Source organism: Pezoporus flaviventris, unplaced genomic scaffold (assembly GCF_033815535.1).
Source record: "Pezoporus flaviventris isolate CSIRO_AGI_PZ_B2104156 unplaced genomic scaffold, CSIRO_AGI_Pfla_v1 ptg000007l, whole genome shotgun sequence".
NCBI lineage: Eukaryota > Metazoa > Chordata > Aves > Psittaciformes > Psittacidae > Pezoporus > Pezoporus flaviventris.
Genome location: NW_026892555.1, coordinates 26,687,494 through 26,707,684, shown reverse-complemented (window position 1 = coordinate 26,707,684; position 20,191 = coordinate 26,687,494). Strand labels below are relative to the sequence as shown.

At 36.8% G+C, this 20,191-nt stretch overlaps 1 protein-coding gene across 4 annotated transcripts in view; it reads left to right on the top strand.

Annotated features, from left to right (window-relative positions):
• Nucleotides 1–20,191, top strand: part of WWP1 (WW domain containing E3 ubiquitin protein ligase 1) — a 62,729-nt gene that overhangs the window by 11,033 nt on the left and 31,505 nt on the right. For 2 of the 4 annotated variants that reach the window (XM_061448180.1, XM_061448179.1), the window contains exons 1-2: nucleotides 15,319–15,851; nucleotides 18,002–18,126. In XM_061448180.1, the coding sequence (XP_061304164.1) occupies nucleotides 15,679–15,851; nucleotides 18,002–18,126 (298 nt within the window). In that variant the 5' untranslated portion in view covers nucleotides 15,319–15,678. Of the gene's footprint in view, nucleotides 1–12,678; nucleotides 12,770–15,318; nucleotides 15,852–18,001; nucleotides 18,127–20,191 lie in introns of those variants that run through there. The other 2 variants (XM_061448184.1, XM_061448181.1) reach the window with 2 other exon arrangements.

Below are 20,191 nucleotides of genomic sequence, written 5' to 3'. Positions count from 1 at the left end.
TTGGTTTCTTAATTTTACTGTGACTGCAGTAGGGATGTGCTCATGCTAGTCAAGGCTATTATGACCAGTAAGGTGGTGGTGACAGGCAGGAATTCTTGTGAGTGGATTTTTATAAGCTATCTGGGCGCTCTTGGTATGTGCTCAGGCTGCATGTCTGTTCTGAAGCCCATACTTTTCCATATTGTTGTGTTACCTATAGAGTCAAAATTTAAAATGTAAGTGTCTACATGTAGCTATGGTAAGATTTTTTTTGTTTGCAGTGTAGTTATACTAAACTCTGCCCATATTTTAGAGATTTGCCCTGGTATATTACATTATATTGCTCTTGATGCCAGTCTGATAAACAATAATGTATACCAGTTGCTAGGATTATCCAAAGCAACTCAGAGTCTGAGAGTGTGTGTCTAGTGTATTACTTTATTCTGGTGGATACAAAGGCTATTCAGCTGAATATTAAAATGAAGGTGAAAATACTGTTCCCTGACGATCTTGGGGTCCTTTCCAACCCTAACCATTCTATGATTCCCACATATGCTATGACTGGATGCCAGGGAGAAGAGATCTCCCTTCCCTCTCCACTTTCCAGCCAGCAAACTTGCTAATGGTACATTTAACTCTGACATCCAGATCGTTGATAAATACATTGAACAGAACTGGCCCTAGAATTGAGACCTGATGAACGCTGCTGGTGACTGGTTGTCAACCAGATATAGGCTCATTTGCTACGAACCTTTTTGCCCCACCCTTAAGCCAGTTCTTCACCCAGTGCGCTCTGAACCTGCTTGTCGCACAGCTGGACAGCTTGTCTGGAAGGATGCTGTGAGGGACAGTAATAAAAGCCTTACTGAAATCCAGAACTACATTCACCACTTCCCCTGCATCCACTATGTGGATGACCTTGTCATAGAAGGTTATCAAAGTATTTAAATAGGACTCTCCCTTTGTGAACCCGCATTATTCTTTAAATGCCTTTCAGTAGCACCCAGTATGATCTTAGCCGTAATTTTTCAAGGAGCTAAAAGGCCTGCAGTTTCCTCGGTATTCCCTCATGCCCTTTTTGTAGATTGGAATAGCATTGCCTAGCTTCCAGTCAGCAGAGACCTCCCCAGACTCCCAAGACCTTTGGCAGCTGATTGAGAAGGGTCCTACCATAATATCCACTAGGTCCTTCAGAACTTGGGGGTGAATCCTGTCAGGTCCCATGGACTTGTGAACATTCAGCTGCTGCAGCTGGTCTCTTACAATTCGAGTATCCACAAATGAAAAGTCACTGTTTTTACACTCTTAGTCCTCTGACCTGAGGAACCATGCAGCTCAAGGTCTATCAGTCTTATTAAAGACTGAGACAAAAAGAAAAATGAAAGCACTGAATGTGTCTGCTTTTTCTTCATCCCCGTTAATCAGGTGACCATCTTCAACAAGTATGTCCAATGTTGGATTGGTTTTTTTTTGTTATCTCACACAACACTGGCCAGTTTCAACTCTAATTGAACTTTGGCTTTTTGTGTCAACTGGTAAACAATCTGTGGCTTTGTAATCTTTCTTCAAAGCCTAACTTTGCTCCCAGAGATATTTTTTTTTTTTTTCCCTCTTGAACTTCATGAGGAGTTTCCTGTTCAGCCAGGCTGGTCTTCTGCCCTGCTTGCTTGATGTAAGACACACTGGAATTGAATTGCCTGCTCCTGTGTTTCTGGAAGGTGGTTCTTAAACACTGATCAGCACTTAAGCCCTCAAAAGCAGATTTCCAGGGTACTCTGTTAGATAGTTCCCTGAATAAAGTTTGCTCTTGTGAAGTCCAGGCTAGAAACTCTGCTGTTGTTTTTTCTCATTACACTGAAAATTTTAAACTCAAATGTTTTGTGATCACTGTGGCCAACAGAGCTGCCTACAGTCACATCACCCATGAGTCCTATATTTGTAGATAACAAGTCTAGCAACATCTTTCCTAGCTGGCTCGCTGGCTACTTGTGACAAGAAGCTATCTTTCACAAACTTCAAGCATTTCCCAGACTTGCTCATCACAGCACTATGGTATTCCTATTTGATATTTGGGATGTTGAAATCTCTCATAAGTACAAGGACTGCTCATTCGTGGATTTCTCTTAATTGCCTACAGAATAACTCCTCAGTGCTTACATGCTGGGTGGGGTATCGGCGGTAGACACTCACTATGCAATCTCCTTTGCTTTTCATTCCCCTAATCTTCACTCAGTTGCTCTTAACCACACCATCATTAATTGTATGGGCTGTAGTCAAACCTCTCCCTTACGCAGAGCATGATACCTCCACTACACCTGCCCTGTCTGTCCCTCCTAAATAGCCTGTAGCTCCATCCCAGTGCTTGAGTCATGGGACTCATTCCACCATATCTTGGTAATACCAATGATATCATAGCTCTGGGAACTGACTGAACACCTCCATTTCGGGAAGCGTTGACAGTGCTTCTGTGTACATTGTTTAACTTTTAGGTTGCCCTGTGGAGTCAGGAGCTAGGCTCAGTGATCCTTGTGGGTCTCTTCCATCTCAGGATGTTCTGTGGTTTAAGAAGAATGACAGTTTGCTTTCCAGTTCAGTTCTATGTAGGCATGCTGTAGGGTTGGCAACTTGGAACTCCGTAACAAAGTAGATGTTAAAGTGTCTCTAGGGAAGCTGTTAATTTGTAGGAAGAAGTAATGCTTTTCCTTGCTGACAAGGCCTTGTAGACCCTGAGGAGGAGACTGCTGAAGCTGAAATTCTGTTAATGTCAAAGCATTAGGAAGCCATTGGTTTGTCTGTACTTGACAGTATGTGCAATAGGCTCAGAGAAATGAAATACTACTGTGTCCCTTACTGTTTTGGCTGGTCTGAAGATCCACTCCAGAAAGTGTGTGGGTGATAACAGAAAGTATGAAGACTTTCTCATAGCTTTATTCTCCTTTATTTTATTGAAGTTGGATTTTCTGATTCACATTTTTGTGTCCTTTTTCAATCCTCTCAGCTGCAAGTAATTTTTTTTTTTTGTTGGCTGTTTTTTTTTTCTTTTTTTTTTTTTTGGGAATGCTTGTAAGCTACTCCTAGGTGAAGGACGGAGTGATGTTGTCAGTTGAAGATGGTTTTGTTAGTGCTTTTCAGTTTTGACAGAGAGATGCAAGAAATTCTGTTGTTGGAAAAAGATCTGAGGGTCCTGGTAGACACCCAAACACCCTGAGGCAGCAATGTGCCCAGAGGGTAAAAATGGTAAATGGTATCCTGGGCTGCATTAGATGAAGAGTTGCCAGCAGGTTGAGAGAGGTGATCTTGCCCCTTTATTCAGTGCTGTTGAGGCCACATCTGAAGTCATGTGCCCAGTGCTGAGCTCCTCAGTATTAAAAGAGACATGGACATACTGGAGAAAGTTCAACAAAGAACGCTGAAGATGATTAAAGCACTGGAGCACACCCTCTGTTGAAGGGCTGTGATTTGGGATGCTTCATCTTGGAGAAGACCTGGGGGCACCTGATCAGTGTATATAAATACACAAAGGGTATTTAGGTAGATTGTGGAGTCTCTGTCCTAGGAGATACTGAAAAGCTGTCTGGACATTATCCTGGGCAACTGGCTGTAGGTGGCCTTGCTTGATAAAGGGGGTTGGACCAGGTCCCTTCCAGCTTCAACCATTCTGTGATTTTGTGATTTGGGACTATATATAGTGAACATCTAATATATGGGAAGACCAGTTTCATTGGACCCTTGACTTAAAAGAATGTTTTCAGTATTCATTATTAGCATAAAATGTGTCATACAGGTGCAGGTGTTTTGCACTACACTTACTACTGTCCTTTTAAGTTTTCCAGATCTGTTTGTGTAGGTAATACTTGCAAGTCTGATGGAGTATGGTTGGATTTTTTTTTTAAACATATATATATATGTTTTAAACTTACCAATATCCAAGGAATTGGAGAAACCATTAGTAAGTAGAGGTAATGATAAAGGGGTCTTCAGGAGCCTTACCATCTTGGTAAGTAGCTAAGTATTCTGTTAAATAGTTTAAAGGTGCTAGTTTTCCATTTTAATAAATGGGATCTTAGTTTTTTCTCCTTTCAGCTGGAGACCTGCATTTCAGTCCGTCAGTGTTTTTTGACTGAAGTTTGAAACCAGGAGTAGGTGCCACAGGAAATAATCTGTTGCTTGGCAAATGATGGTCTTACTACAATCCAGTCCTAAGGGTACTGCCATTGTGTGTTTCCCTTATGTGACGAGAAGTAAAATTGGTGCTTTAAACAATATTATTTTAAATGATCAACGAAAAACTGATTTCTATTTCTAACATTTTCTAAGCTATTAAACAATGACATAAGCTATTGTTTGTAATACTTATATAAATGATACTTCATAGGTAAGGACACTGTTCAGTGCTGCTTACTGCATCTTACAAATTTCCAAGTTTATTATTAAAGCTATTCTGTGGTTTATGGATCTTAATATCTTGTGCCATCTTTTGCCTTCAGTTTGAGCATAGGACTGTAGCTTAAATTGTTGTCACAGGGATTCTTAAAGTTAACCTTTCCTTCCTTGAGCATGCTGTCACAGAAGTTAGGACTGGTAATGTTGCAGGTACTTTGATATTCTTGATGCCTATTTTTAAGACATAGTTTAAAAAACTGATAGCAAATGTGCCTGTTGCATGGTTCCAGTATTTTTTATATCGTAATATATGGCTTTGATGTGTACTTCTGTGATGGATAATTAAAATATTCCCCAGAAAAATTTGGGATGATTTTGATGTAACACACAAAGACAAAAGTATACATAAGACTGAAAATTAAAGATACAGTAAAGGTGAAACCAATGAAAAATAAGAGGTTAAAAAATCAGGAAGTGATTGAACTCATGCAGGTAATAAAATAAGCGTGATTGGGAACTGGCAGCTTTTGTTGGGGTAAAAGCGTAATACCAAAAGACAAACTTGACTTAGCCTGAGAAAAAAAAAACAACATTTCAGTGGCATATAAACAGATCTATTGAGTTAAATTGAAAAAAATGTAAGACCTTCAGTGTAAAGCATTCAGATTAGAAAATGAATGTTACAGCTGTTTGTCTTTACTTGGATTTTGCCTTCATTGTGTGTGTCTAGTGAGAACCACAGATTAGAGCACTGGTTACTAGTTTTGCTGCTGGAATGATTCTTTCAGCGTATGTATGAGAGACAAAGAAAGGCCTGCTGCTTAATGATGCTTCATTAATCTGTAGTTCTTGTTCTATTCTTTCACTTAATTTCAAGAAATTAAAAACGTCAAGGCTTTCTATTTAACATTTAAAAACCAACATTTTTTTCAACTTCTAGTAATTTTAAGGGGAGTTTATTCGCTGCATAACTTACAATATGTTAATTTACAACTTAATTTAACCCTTTTTAAACTGCTTGCTATCTAGAAGGATGTGCAATGTGAGACAATAAAACAATAGTATGACTAAACAATATTTTTCTTTTCTTGAAGTTTGTTCTTGTGTGCAAATGATTTTGGTTCATGTAGTGCATACATGAAATAAACCTAAATGTCTGTGGCAAATCAAGGTTCTATTTCCCCACATTTAAGTTTAATTAGTTACACCTGAAAAGGATTGTAACACTATTTTAAATTCTGGCATCCTGTTGAAAGGAATCAAATCAGCCAGGTATTTTGATTCAGTACATAACATGTCCATGAATATAGCTTTTTGCTGGAAACTTCTGTCCACCGGAGGGTGGTGGTGGTGTGTGTGTGTTTTTTTTTTTTTTATTGTTTGTTTTTTTTGTCCCTTTCCCCTTCACATACATCAATGAAGTATTGATTATAAAAGTTAATACCTTGGTTTACATAATGTCTCTTGTCTGTATCCCTAGTCCATCACACCTAAACCACAGTACCCACTGGGCTTTGCAACATATTCCTGCTTACCTTGCATTTAGTCAGAAAGGAGAATGGAATTGCAGATATTTTGGGTTGGCCTGTAATAGTAGATTTGAAAAATGTGGAGGACATTTGAAATGGAAGAGGACAAATCAAATTTTCCTGAAAAACAATGAATTAATTTTGCTACCAAGATGAACAGAAAGTTCAGTGCTTCTCAGATGGCTGTATTGGTGTTTGTGGAGGAGATCCCTTGCTGATAAGCGTAGTCTTTCCATTGCTTCTTAAAGTAGCAAGCAGGCTTGTGGTGTCTGGGGAAGTAAGACTTTGACTTCAGAGTTCTCTAATTGCTTAGGTGTAAATATTGTTGATGAACAAAGCTGTCTGTTCAGGGAGTGTCAAGTCATAGAATGTTTTTGTTAGTGTTGCTGCAGGCAAGAGGACTATTGTATAAATCCTTTAGTGTGCTGTTTTAGGAACTGTATAATCCTGAAAGGTACTATACTACCTCTAGTTCTACCACCACATACTAACACCTATATGTGGTTTTATCTTGTGCTTTTATGCACTAGCTTTTTCATCCTGTAAAAAGGCCTGCCAAATGTTGCAAACCTGCTAAATGTATTGGACAAATGACCAGAGATTCCAGGAAGCTGTAAAGGGGGTTGCATTATTTGAAATAAAAGTTCTGAAAATTCTTTATTTTCAAAGACTCATCTTTCAGTTCTTCTTTACCACCTGTTTTTCATATAGGTTTTCTTGCAAGTTAGATCAAGAAAGGTCTGGAATTTAGCTTTTGATGTTATTTTGTGAAAACTTCTTAATCCTCCAAATGAGTGTCATCACTTCATGTAGCTGCCATCCCATCCCTTCCTTCACTGAAATCAGACAACTTACTAGTTGAAATCTTGGTTGGTTTTGGCTGTGGAGATAAAGCTTCTTCTGGCTCATAAAGATGGGAGGCTAGTAGTCCTTGATATTTCCAGGTTTTCAGTATTTGAAGAATTTCTAGTTGTAGAACTTCTTTTAAATCATTCTCAGCTTATGAAAATTTTTACCTCTATTGAGGCAAGAGAGTGATGGTGTAACCCACCCTAGCACAAGTCTCTCAGTCCCTCTGCTATATGACTTTTTCACTGTCTCTGCTTAGTTTCAAACAGTATGCACTTGCTTGCCCTCTCTGCTGCAACCTTGTCCCCCAGAAAGCTGGCGTTTTTGGAAACATTTATGTCAACACTTTAAATTCAGTAGCCTTTATTTTTATTTTCTGTGTGTTCCTGTTATATTTATAGACAATGAGCAGATTTAATTCCAGACTTATTTTTAGACTGTACTTTCATTGTCTTTATTCTCCAAGTAGTGCTGTTCATAGCCTTTTCTTGAATGTCACAATCAGTACTAGTACCTTATACAATGTCACTAAGTGTTTTTACCAGTACTGCAAGCAGTTCATGTGATAAATAGGGTTATTGTTCTGTGTCCTGCCCCTCTCTTCCCTCCCATCTTGGTGGAAATTCTCCTATCAAAGCCTGAGGAGCTAGATACTGGATTAAACTTATCTTTGATTGTGCAGCAGGATTTGTCCTATGTCCAGACCAGCCTTCCAGGACTAATAGGTGTCCAGACCTTCAGAGAAGATCCTTTATCTTGTACTTGGCCAGGTTTTCCTCCTAAGGGCTTTGTTTACCTGAAAAAAAGACAACTTTGACTGGGAGTGAATGGGACCTAGTATGTATCAGGCAGTGAAAACTTTTTTTTTTTCCAATAGTGTGATTAGAGTAGCACTTGGATATTGAATAAAAATTTCAAACATCATCATGTGAGTAGGCTCTCTTCTTCTAGGAGAACCAAACTGCATCAGAGCTGATCAGACAATAACCTGTTAACTTCATTTAAAAATGTCAGCAGCTGAGTTTGGATAGTTATGAAAGTCATTGATGACTGAAGCCTTAAATAATGTTTTTATGTATTCCTGAAAAAGAAGTTACTAGAAAACCCAATTGATAGTTTTCTTCTTTTAACTTGGAGAAAATGTGAAGTTTCCTTCCCCTTTAATTCCTAACCAGTTCTTTATTCCTAATCAGTTCAAAAAGGATTGAGGGGCTGTAGGTTTGGAATCTTCGGAACGTGATGAGACCAGAATTGGTCAGTTCAACTAATTTGCTTTGTCCAGTAAAGCCCTTTTGAATACAAAATATGTAATAATGGTTTCTTCATGCATTGTTGATAAAAAGCTATGTTTATTTAAAACACTTTAAATGCCTTTTTTTTTTACGTCCATTTATTTTAGTTTGTTTCTTTCTAGGTAGCATTTGACATACATGTTAATGCAGTATTTTGTTTATAACATCCTAAAACTTTGGAACTGTAATCATTGCTGTGTAAATGTACCTACATGTACCATATTTGCAAGAATATAAGATAGACTTATATTACAGAAGGATGTTCATTTTACAGAGGCAAACCCAGAATGTTGGAGCACTGTTGACATGGGATACAGTCATGTAATTATTGTAGAAACAGCCAACCCGAAGCGTAACTTTGTTTCATAGAATCATAGAATAGTTGGGGTTGGAAAGGACCTTAACATCGTCTAGTTCTTACCCTCCCTGCCGTGGGCAGGATCACTAAAGCATGTCACCCAAGACTTTGTTCAACCTGGCCTTGAACACTGCCAGGGATGGAGCATTCACAACTTCCTTGGACAACTCATTCAAGTGCCTCACCACCCTGACAGTAAAGAACTTTCTTATATCTAACCTAAACTTTTAAGTTTAAGTTTGAACCCTGTTTAAGTTTGAACCCATTACCCCTTGTTCTGTTGCTACAGTCCCTGATGAAGAGTCTCTTCTCAGCATCCTTGTAGGTCCCGTTCAGATACTGGAAGGCTGTTATGAGGTCTCCACACAGCCTTCTGTTCTCCATGCTGAACAGCCCAACTTTCTCAGCCTTTCTCATCCCCATCCTCTATTGAGATATCCTTGGCCTTGTCAGAATTTCTCCCAGGCATCATGGTAATTCTTTTTCAGTCAAGTGGAAATATGCCAAGGTGTATGTAGTGAATTCTCACTTCCCTGTTATCAGGAGATTAGCAAGCCTGTGTTTGCCAAATGCAGTTAGCACTTTAGTAGCAATCAGAGCCAGAAACTCAGGTTAAGGCAGGTAGTGTGCCTTGCAGATACATCAGCACCTGAAACCTAAGTCTCAGGAGATTAGGCAATCAACTGTCTACCTGAGGACTTTGACACAGTTTATTTCTTTATTGCTGTATTTATTTTGCTTTGTGCATGCTACAGGTAGACTTAAAAAAACCATAAACCCCAGCCGAACAATCAACCAACCAAGTAAAACTCAGGGATAGTGCTAGCAATTTGGATCTATGCAGGTTGAACAATAGGAGGAAAAAACTCAGTGAAAATAATTGTCAGTTACAAAACCATGCCTAAACTTGTTTTTAAATGCACGATTAGAACTAGATTGCAGATCTTGGTTACTTGTGAAGAATTTGAGTTTACTTGTCACAGAATTGATTACATGTGTTATTCCTTTGATGTCCTCCGTATCAGTGATACCCAAAGAGGGGTGTGTGAGGAAAATGTTAGGACTTATGTTTTATCCTAAAAATAAGAAAGAAATGAAGGGTTTTGTGGTGGTTGTGTTTTTTTTTTTCTTTTTCCTTGTTAATATACATATTGACACTGTCACCATCACTCGGTGTGTATGTCATATGGTCCTGTGTCATGTAGGTGACACAGATGTCCTAAGGGCAGATTTAGTATTGCACAGAGTGGAAGGCTCACAGTATCACCTTCACTTGTTTATTTGCTTTCAATGTATTGCAGTATAGCAGTTTACATGTACCCACTTATGTGGATTTATGGATTATATTATCTAATTTCAACTAAGCTAACACTCACAAAATGTGCAAGTGGGCTAAAAAAATTCTGCAAAGGGAGCGTGGATTGAAGATAATACTAATACTGTGAGCACAAGTGAACAATAAGAATATTGCAGAGCTGATGCTTCTTCCACTCCTAGTATGAGCTCTTGGTCAGTTGCATTAATGAGGTAAAAGCAATGGCAGTTAGATCTGACAAAGATGTTGGCCAAACAACATTTGGATTTGTTAAGAAGGCTGTTTAAAATGTGGGTGTACATCCGCTGTTGTTAATGATGAACCTAGTCCTGAGAGAATATTGTACCTTGAAATATCAGCTAATGATGGTGTGGAGCCATCACAATTAGCAAGCCATTTAAGAACTAAGCATCCAGAATATGAGGACAAACCTCTACTTTTTTTTCAGCAATGTTTAAGGTTATGCGATACTCAGGCCAGTACTTTATAGGATTTCACTAAACTCAGTGATAGATCTTTAAAAGCCTCTTTTGAGGTTTCTCAATAGCAAAAGACTTAGAAGCCACGTATGGTTGGGGAAACACTTGATCTTCCTGCGGCAGTAAAAATGTCTGAAGTAATACACGGAAAAGAATATGATGAGAAACTAAAATGCATTCCTTTATTAGCAGATACTTTTGGAAGATAACTGTAAAACACTGCCAGAGATTTGAAGAAGCAAATATTAGAAGAAATTACACAGTGTGGGTGATGTGCTGTACAGTTGAATGAAAGGCTCAGCTTATGGTAGTTGCTAGATTCTAGGTCAGTAATGAAATACACAGATAACTAAGTCACTAAAGAAAGATGTGCCAAAGTAAACATTCTTAACAGTAAATGACTTACTTTAACTTTTTTTAAATGGAAAAACTTTGCAAATGTAACCACTGATGGAGTGGCTCCTTTGACTAAAGCAAAAAAGATTCTGGGGTGAGGTTGCAAGTAGAGTACTGTGCATGGAGTTCATTCACTGCATCATGCATAGGCAAGCAAGAAGAAAATTGGAGCCGGAAGTTCATGAAGTATGCTGCAGGATGTCATCATTGTGGTTAACTGTATGAAGGCAAGACCTTTAAATAGTAGAATTTTTACGTAATTTGTAATGATGTGAGGAGTGACCAGGAAAATCTTGTACTATGTGGAGGTTTGCTGGTTATCATGGCAAAGTCCTTAGATGAGTTGTAAAAATTAAATATTAATTGCACATTTTTCTTTCACAAAAAAGTGTTCTGACCTGCTGTGTAGTGACAAGTGGCTGTCAGCAGTATGCTAACAAATTTTTTTTTTTTTTTTTTTAAAAAGACACTTAACACATCCCTTCAAGGTAAAGATGATTTTTTTAGCAAGTAAGATGATGACTGCTGTTTGCAGGAAACTCTTGCTATGTAGAGAACATTTTGAAAATGAATGTTTGGTAATGGTTTGATCATTGTGCGATTTTGTTGCACAGTTGTTTAAAAACTCATATCTGTACACTTAAACTTGGAAGCAGAATTTTCTTACCTGTTTAAAAGTCTTCCAAATAGAGAGTTTCAGGGCCGTTTATACCCGTTGTTAAGAATATAAAAATGCAACGTTTGATTAGTTTCCATTAGTTTGCATTAACAACTGACTAACAGTAGTGAAGATGGAGATATACTGGCCAAATTTAAGGAAAAACTTTTGTACTGTTAGTGGATGGTATTGAAAAATGAGCGTCATGATTGATACACTTTGGTTTGGATGTATGTGTCCTTGTAAATTGACTTTTCTAGTTATGATGGCATTAAACCTAAGTATTAAAATAAACTGAATTTAGAACTAGACATTCACATCACTGTAGTACAAAGTGTTAAGCCAGTATTTTAAAACATGAAGCATATTCAATCACAAAAAATATGGCTATCACAAAAAGTATTTTTATGAGAGCAGAATTTTTTTTGTGCCATCGGGAATGAATACTATTTAAAAATACTGTTTATTTAATCTTTTTCTCATCTCATTTTCTATTTTTATGTTTTATAATATATAGAATATATTGGTACAGTAGTACCTATACATAATTTATAAATAAATATACACATTTTAGGGGTATGGGTTCAAAAACGTTTTGCTGATAGAGGTACACAATGAAAAGGGTTTGGTGACAACTGTTCCCATATTATTGTTACCAGAAAATAAATACATGGAAGTTCATCCATATTATAGAAATTGTATTTTAAATGTTTATATTCTTTTCCCATGAAAAATAGTGGCTTGATAGAAACAAAGAATATGTGACTTCCAGCTTTGTTTCAGGCGTAGTAATTCAGGAGGATGGAGTGATGCTGTCTACATGCACTTCAGGTGCTGGGATGCCCTAAGATCAGACCATATTATTTTAGTTGCTCAACGGGAAGATGGGGTGGTCCTTGTAAAGTGCTTACCGTCTCAATAGATGAGGGAAGTGATATGTGGGTAGACAGCAGTGGTATAGAAAGCTGATCGCAAATCTAACGATAGAATTCAACTGTTTGTCTGAATCACATTATTGCTCGAGAGTGTCATTTTGAGGACAACTTCCTTTTCAAGCATATAAACCTTTCAGATAGTTTGTTCATTTGAAGTTGTTGGTGCTTAGCTCATCTGAAATCAGACCATATGCTTAATTTCTGGAGATAGGGATGTTGATACATCACAGCTGAATTTTTTCTCTTGCCTTCCACAGTTGTTCTCAGCTATGTAAATTTATGCATTACTGAAGCGTCTTGGCATCTTCAAAGGTAGCATGGGAAAAATCTCCAAAGTAATTGTTTTTTTGAACTGGTGTTATGAAATAATGCATCCTGCCATACTTAAGTAACATTTGGGAACTTGGTGATTATTTCAGCATTTTATTTAACAGTTGTAACTAACATGCAGAGATAAGTGCTTTTTAATAAGCTGCTTGTGTGCTATTTTTTTAATTTTCTTTAGGCTAAAGCCTAAACCTCTGACATGGCCACATCCTCACCAAGATCTGGTACAAGTAACAACCATAATGGAAGATTACAGATGCAAGTAACAGGCAAGTAGTGGTTTGTACCATGGTGATTTTTACAGGAAAGTATATGTATTCTAAAAAAGCAATCTTTGAAATCAGTGTAAAAATGGATTAATATAGTTAATATCTTAATAATTTGAATGTTACAGTTAAGAATATAACTATATGTAGGTGAATTGAAACTAAGTAGTGGTTATACAGTGATTTGGATGACTGGTTTTAATGATCTCTTCAAATTATATAAAAAAAAAAAGAAAAAAAGAAAATGATTCCATACAGCAGTAGGGGCAAATGTAAGGAATTCTGCTTGGGAACAAATAATTAATGGCACAAATTCTATAGAGAGAACACACATAATTGAAATTCTATAAAAAAGATGGGCAGTTGAAAATGGGTGCAGTGTTACAGTGAAGCTGTAGAAGACCTGGAGGAGATCACAAAATCTGCTAGCTTTTCAAAAGATTAAGGTCTTTGATTATATATCAAGTAAACAACTTGATATGGAGTAAAAGTTACGTATATTGAGTATCATATAGATATGTTGTATTACCCTTAGAGCAGCAGGTTGGATTACAGAGATTCATGGAATTATTTAGGTTGTAAGGGACCTTTGGGGATTTCCTAGTCCATTCTTCTGCTGAAGGCAGGATGACCTTTGAAGTTGGATCAGGTTGCTCAAGGTATTGTCCAGCTGAATTTTAAGTATCTCAAAGGCTGTAGATTACCAGTTTGGGCAGCTTGTTCTGGTGATACACTACATCACTGTGAAAATGTTTTTCCTTCCATCAAATTGGAATTTACTATGTTGCATCTTGTGACTATTTTTTTCCTTTTGCTGTGCTGGCTCTCAAGAGTTTGAGGCAGAATGCAGTCATCCTAGAATCTGCTGGAAGAAGCCGCAGTGGGCTACAAGCAGTTCTGCAAATTTCTGATTGTGCTGGGGACAGTTTTTTTCAACAGATGAACAGGCCTAGTAGGTTCTGCATTTTGCTACTTATGGATAAGGACTGGTCTGGGATGTGACCATCAGTGTCAGTCTTAGCTGCTCTTTCTGTGTGCTGGCAGGGCAGAACAAAGACTTGTAATCCAAAGATAAGTAAAATGCATCTAGGTAAATACGTTTGATATCTAATTATGTAGTTAAAAGTGATAATGTTACCAGCAAGTAGTTAGATACTGTTCATAAATACATATATGCACATACAGATATATTTGCATGTGTATCTGTATATACGTATCATTTTGCCATTGATGAATAGCTTGAACTTTTCAGGAATCCTGAGAAATCTGGGAACTCTGAAATAAAAACGAATGCATGATTGAGAATATATTTAAAGCTGTCTTGAACAAAAATTGGAAAAAACATGATTAAGACACCATGTCTTAAAATAAGCTGCATCTCAGCATACATCATGCTGGATGGTCCAGAGATGATCAGGTTATCTGAGGAAAAAATACATTGTTGGAGAGTCCCCAGAATGGTTATTTTTTTGAATTAGATAAGAGAAAAACCTTAAAACTGATTAACCATGTGTAAGGATCACATAACTTGATAACATGATCGATCACCAAAACTGGCAATAACTAATACATAGAGCCACCTGTAGATTGAATATATGCAACTGTAGAAAACTGAGTTACACAAATGACCTGTACGTTCACATCTATGTATGCAGGCAGAAATAATCATTTTGTTATCCTCTTACTATACTGCTCCTTATGTAAGTAGTGTATTTTTCTGGCACTGGAGCTTCTCTTCGGAAGATCTAGTTCAAGGACTGAAGTGGGAAGAAATCTGTACAGTCTTTAGGATTAGTTTTCTGAAGGTTTAGTTCTTTAACCAGGCTTTATTGCAAGATCAGAGGAATGCCGAAAGTTAGTGTCCCACTAACTTTTATATGTGTCCCTAGTATATATGTCTCAGAATACTGTAATCTAGAAATATAGGATGGAACTTTTTAGTCTCCATTTCAGACAATTTAGTTAACTTCCACTTACTTTTGAATTAGCAAGTACCATACAGAAAAGTAACACTTAGGAGTTAATTCCAAGTGGCTGCAAATACTCAGCTTTGCATCAGTTTGAAATTAAAATGATAATTGAATTATGGGGGGAATGAGAAGGAAGGCATAGCCAGCAGGTAGGTACAGCTGTGTATCCATCAGTGTGGTCTTCTGAAGACGACATCTGCCTGAAACAGAGTCTAAAATGTGGGCAGTTAGATTCCTGTTGGTTTTTATACTGACTTCCTCAGCTGGGTGAGGAAGCGGGAGAGCAGATTTATGTTCAGGAGCCCTGAAGACCTCACCAGTGATTTGGAGTTAAAAAAAAAATAGATTCTTTGGTCATTTGCTGTTTCTTAATTCTTAAATATTTAGCTGGAACTTTTAAGTTCATCTGAAAAGGTGTTTTAATAGGACAAACTTGAGAATTTATTTCTTACTTTTAACAACAGAGGTGTTAAGCCACAAGTTAACCACACAGGTAATACAGGCAAGGAAATGAAGCTCTGTGTACAGGCTTTGCTGTACAGGGACACACATATTGCATATGCTTTCATGACTACATATAATTAAAAACAAAAAAGGCTGGTAATCTTTCAGATGTTGTATGTCATCATACTTTGGTATTTTTAGTTAAGTAAGAGTAAGAAGAACAATGAGAAAATAAACCAAAAAACCCATGTGATTTTCAGTATTTATCCCTAAAATAGTTGTGCTGTCTCTTCAACCCATCCTGGCAGTATGTGGTGAAGAGAATATGTCACACTTTGTTTCAACTGTCTGACAAAGTAGCTTTTGGAAATAAAAGCTAACATTTTAGCATTGATCTCTTTATATTCAGTAGAAACAGAAAGGTGAGGAATAACATGGTCATGCTGTGTTTCATTCATTGTGTAGGCAGCACATTTTCTGTTTTTTTTCAGTAACAATATGCTGTTACAGATAAAGCAATGTATTTTAATAGTTACCAGTGCCAAACTGAAACGAAGAAAGAATTGGTTTGGAACAACTTTCTACACAGAATTAAGTGCAGATGGAGAAATTAAGAAAACAGCGAAATCAAGTAGTTCTTCAAATCCAAAATGGGATGAGCAGCTGACAGTGTAAGTAGATTTTTTTTTTTGGTTGTTTAATACTGTTTATTAGGCAGGCATTACAGGAAAATATTTACTTAGCTTGGCTGCCTGCATAGTTTTTTCTCTGGCCATTGATGACTAAATGCAGACATAAGATGATATCTCAAATGATTTTTTTCTCAATTCTTACAGTGTTTTGAGAATATTTTTTGTACAGTGTTCCTTTCATGCAGTTGCTGTGGACCATTCAAGTTTAAAATTCGTCTCTAGGTGATGATACTAATTGTAGAAATGTCATTCTCAACTTTAAAAGGAAAAAGAAAAATTCTCAGCTGGATAAACAGTAGTTTAGAGGAAGGTCAGTTTGTCCTTTAAATGTCCTAATGAAAGGACAGACACAGAAACAGTTTAATGCAAAGTGACCTTGCAACTTAACCCAGTGTTTGACTTTTTTAATCATCTCATGGTTTAATTTTGTTTACCTGTGCTACAAGTGTTAATATACCTGAATATGACTGAAGAGCTTGCAGTCTTGCACTGTACAATTTGCAAGAATGTAGTATTATACCAGCAAGATTGTACTGCTTCAGATTTGGGTCTGGAAGCAGCATAGCTACTATCAAGCGGCACTGTACACGGACCAGTATATTTTGCAGTGTTGACTTGTCTTTTTGCAAAATTCAGCTTTGTTAGCAGTAGGAACCATGCCAGGTTCCTATAACTTAACAGTGCTGGCGAGTGGGGAGTGGTACAACATACCTAGCTTTGGGAACTGTTTGCTTGGGAACACTTTACTAACTGCAGACTTGGGCTGAATTAGCGTATTCCTGTGTCACATTTCTCATTTTTTAAGGTTTAATAGAGCTTATTAGGCCTTTGCAGCATTGTAAAAGAGAACATTGTAGTCCTGGACCTAACAGTGATTTCCAGGAGTTATTACTAGCACTAGTACGGAGTTATCAGTGTATTCAAAGAATCCAAAGTTTCTGTTGAGGAGGCAGGATTGATTTGGGATAATTTAGTGAGCTGATGAGGTAATTTGACATACCCAGTATAGCCAAAGACTTACTCCACCATCAGTATTAGGATCTTACTCTTACATATACCAGCAATATGTTCTCCATGTATATGGGTTTTGTTTTTTTTTCTTTTGTCACGTAAGTAATTTAGTAAGACTATCATTAGAAAGCAGCTTATTTGAAATGCAAAAATACATTTGCTCATAGGTTTCAGCAAAAACAACTCACATTGTCCAGCATGTTCAAGTGACTATAAAGCTAGCCTTGTTGAAAGGGTGGGGGACTTTTTTAGCGTTATTTTCATCAATGTCGATATAACTTTCTTTATCCAGAACCGATGGGTATGTGGCTTTTTTTGTAGAACAGCCATTCCACTCCATTATTCACAGTCAGGAGCACTCTTGCAGTACTAGATCCTGTGCTATGAAACTTATTCACCAGGACCTAGCATAGCTTCCAGTTTTGCTTCTTGAGCAGGGGAGAGATCACTGCCAAAGGCTGTCATAATATTACTCTAATTGGGTCTGTTATGTTTCTGCTTCCCTCCAGTTTTTACTTAGCTTCATCATTTGATTTTTCCCTTCTGATTTCTGTGAGTATGCTTTATGGTTTAAATATATATATGTGGATTCACAAATAATGTTTTATCAACACTTTAATGGCAAGCCGATACCTATTAAGTAGGTTCTTCCTGCTTGCAAGAAGCTGATTGTTTGCTTTTTCCTTAAAAAAAAAAAATTTAGTATTTTTCTAATGATAAATATATTTGCCACCTTTTTCCTCCACATTTAATAATGTGAGTTTTTAGTTAGAATTCTGGAATAGTGAGAAATAAAGAAAATATGTCTTTTGTAAATAGAGAGATGTGTTTTATATAACAGACTTGAGCTTTAGTGTAGGTTAGTCTGGTACTCCTCAAATTCCTTATGTTATAGTAATGGAATTTAAGTTTGATCTTAAATGTAGGTATCGTAGTGTTTGCAGTTCTTAGTTAAAAGTTTCCCCTTGCAGTACAAAACCTCATTTCAGTTAATTAGTATCAAGAACTACAGTAATTACAAGAAAGCCGATTAAGGTCAAATACTCCTAATAACAAGAATAAATACTTTAAAACCTGTGTATATGTATATATATTTTTTAAATGTATTTTATGTGCAGGAATGTGACTCCACAGACTACGCTGGAGTTTAGAGTGTGGAGCCATCACACTTTAAAAGCAGATGCTTTATTAGGAAGAGCCACTGTAGACTTGAGACAAGCTTTGGAAATACACAATAGAAAATGTAAGTTACCATGAAGGGTATTTTGAGTAGAGTTGTTATTACTAATTTATATATCGAAATGGCAACCAGACTACTAACTACACATGTAATTACAACTGGCTTTCAGTTGATGTCTCTTCTCTTTTAGAGATATCTGTGCTATCGAGAGAAGTTTAAAAGTAACAATAGGATATAATAATTTTGAAACAAACAGAGTTTGAGTTACTACAAATTAAGTAAAAATGGAAGTGATGTAATACAGTGTTTTGTGGTAAACTAATAACTAATTTGCTAGAAGATCTGTTTTAAACTTGGTAAAAGAAGTCTAAGCTTTTGGAAAAGCCATCTATGTATTTCTTCATGTTTTCCTTCTTTGGAATCACTTACAGAAAGGCTGAATATTTTTCCACATAATACAGCTTTTCAGAAAGCAGTAGGAACCACTGATTAATGAAAGAAGCAAGAACTTCCTTTTAGTACATTAGAGATTGTTATATTCTGTGTAACTTCTGATTTTAGTTGTTCTTAATACAATTAAAAACAGGTCTTCTTTATCTAATTTGTATTGATTTTTTGTTTGTTTGTTTTTTTTTCATTGATACAAGATGGTGAATCCACACTTTAAATTCCACTCCAGAGTGGCAGTAGAATTCCAGCTAAGCCAGTCTTACATTTTAGATATGCATACCTGAGAGCTCTGTTTAGGGAGGTAGAGGGGAAGGAAAGCTGAAAAAAAGCTTTAATTTTTCTGATGCTCAGAGAAAATTGCAACAGAATCCAAAAAACAAGTGGGGTTTCTTCAACAATATTGTAAAGATTCTGCCCAGGATTCCATAGCTAGGCAGAAAAAATGTTGCCTTGTCAAGTTTCCTTGTCCCCCCCCAAACTATCAGAATAAACCAGGGTTCTAATAATGATAGCAAAAAAAAAAAAAAAGATATATTTTAAGTATGTCTAAAAAAATAGTTAATGCCTTATTACTGTATATCTAGGGTTTGTAGGATCCAACAATTCAGCAAATTCTTTCAGGGAATGGTTGAGTGAGTTGTACATTGCACCAAAAGTAATATTTGTGCAGTGTTTTTCATTTGGGCAAATCAGCAGTTTGACGCACACTGTACTATCCAGTAGTTCACCAGTAGAATAACTTTGTTGGTATCTCTTAGTCATTCAGTTATTGATAATAGCTAATCTAAAATGCAACGCTTGAAAGGCTCTTTACTGAAGAAAATGTGAAGGGGAAGTCCTCTAAATACAGAGACTTTAGAATTAGTGCTGTTATTTTACCCTGCTGAACACTACCAGTATTGAGTTGCTTCCCACACTCCTCTCAGCTTTCTTGCCAGCTCAGCTCAACTGAAGCCAACTGTTGATCTGGTCTGCGGAGATAACCTGTTAAAATAGCATAAGCTAAACCAATCCCCTTTTGCAGAAAGGATGATTTAGAAATATGTTAATTTAACAACTCTGGTAGGTTTCTTCTTCTTTCAGATAGCAGCATTTTCCAAAATGCAGACTGCTTAATAATTCTGTAGATTTGGGAGCTTTGTGCTTGCTCCAGTGAAATACTTTGAAATCCAGTGTAATATTGCAGTGGGTGTCTGCAAGTCACTATACCACTGCCCAACTACCTTGTCGAACCTGCTCTTCAAAGTAAAAGCTTGGGGATATCTAGCAGTAGTTTGTGGTAGCCTTCCCTGTTTTCATGTTTATTATTCATTTAGGATATATGAAAAAGAATGAAAAAAAAAAAAGAAATGCTAGTTTAATGCATTAAGTGTATGGTAAGCTTTAACTTTAGCTTGGAGTGGTATCATATGGAGGGAAACGTGGTGGTATAACTTGAAAAAATTATCTTTTAATCTGAGACCACAAATACTAAAAGGCCGTAACTATTTTAACCTGATTAATGCGAATTCATAGCTGACTGTGTCTGGATTTGACATGTAGTTTTAAATGCTGTACTAGTAGTAATGATTGGTTTAGAGAGAATTATGCAGCATCCACAGTGTGTCTTACTTCTGGATTAAGTATGTCTCTCTAACAAATATGTGTATTGCTTATCAGTCGTATGGAATTCTTTACA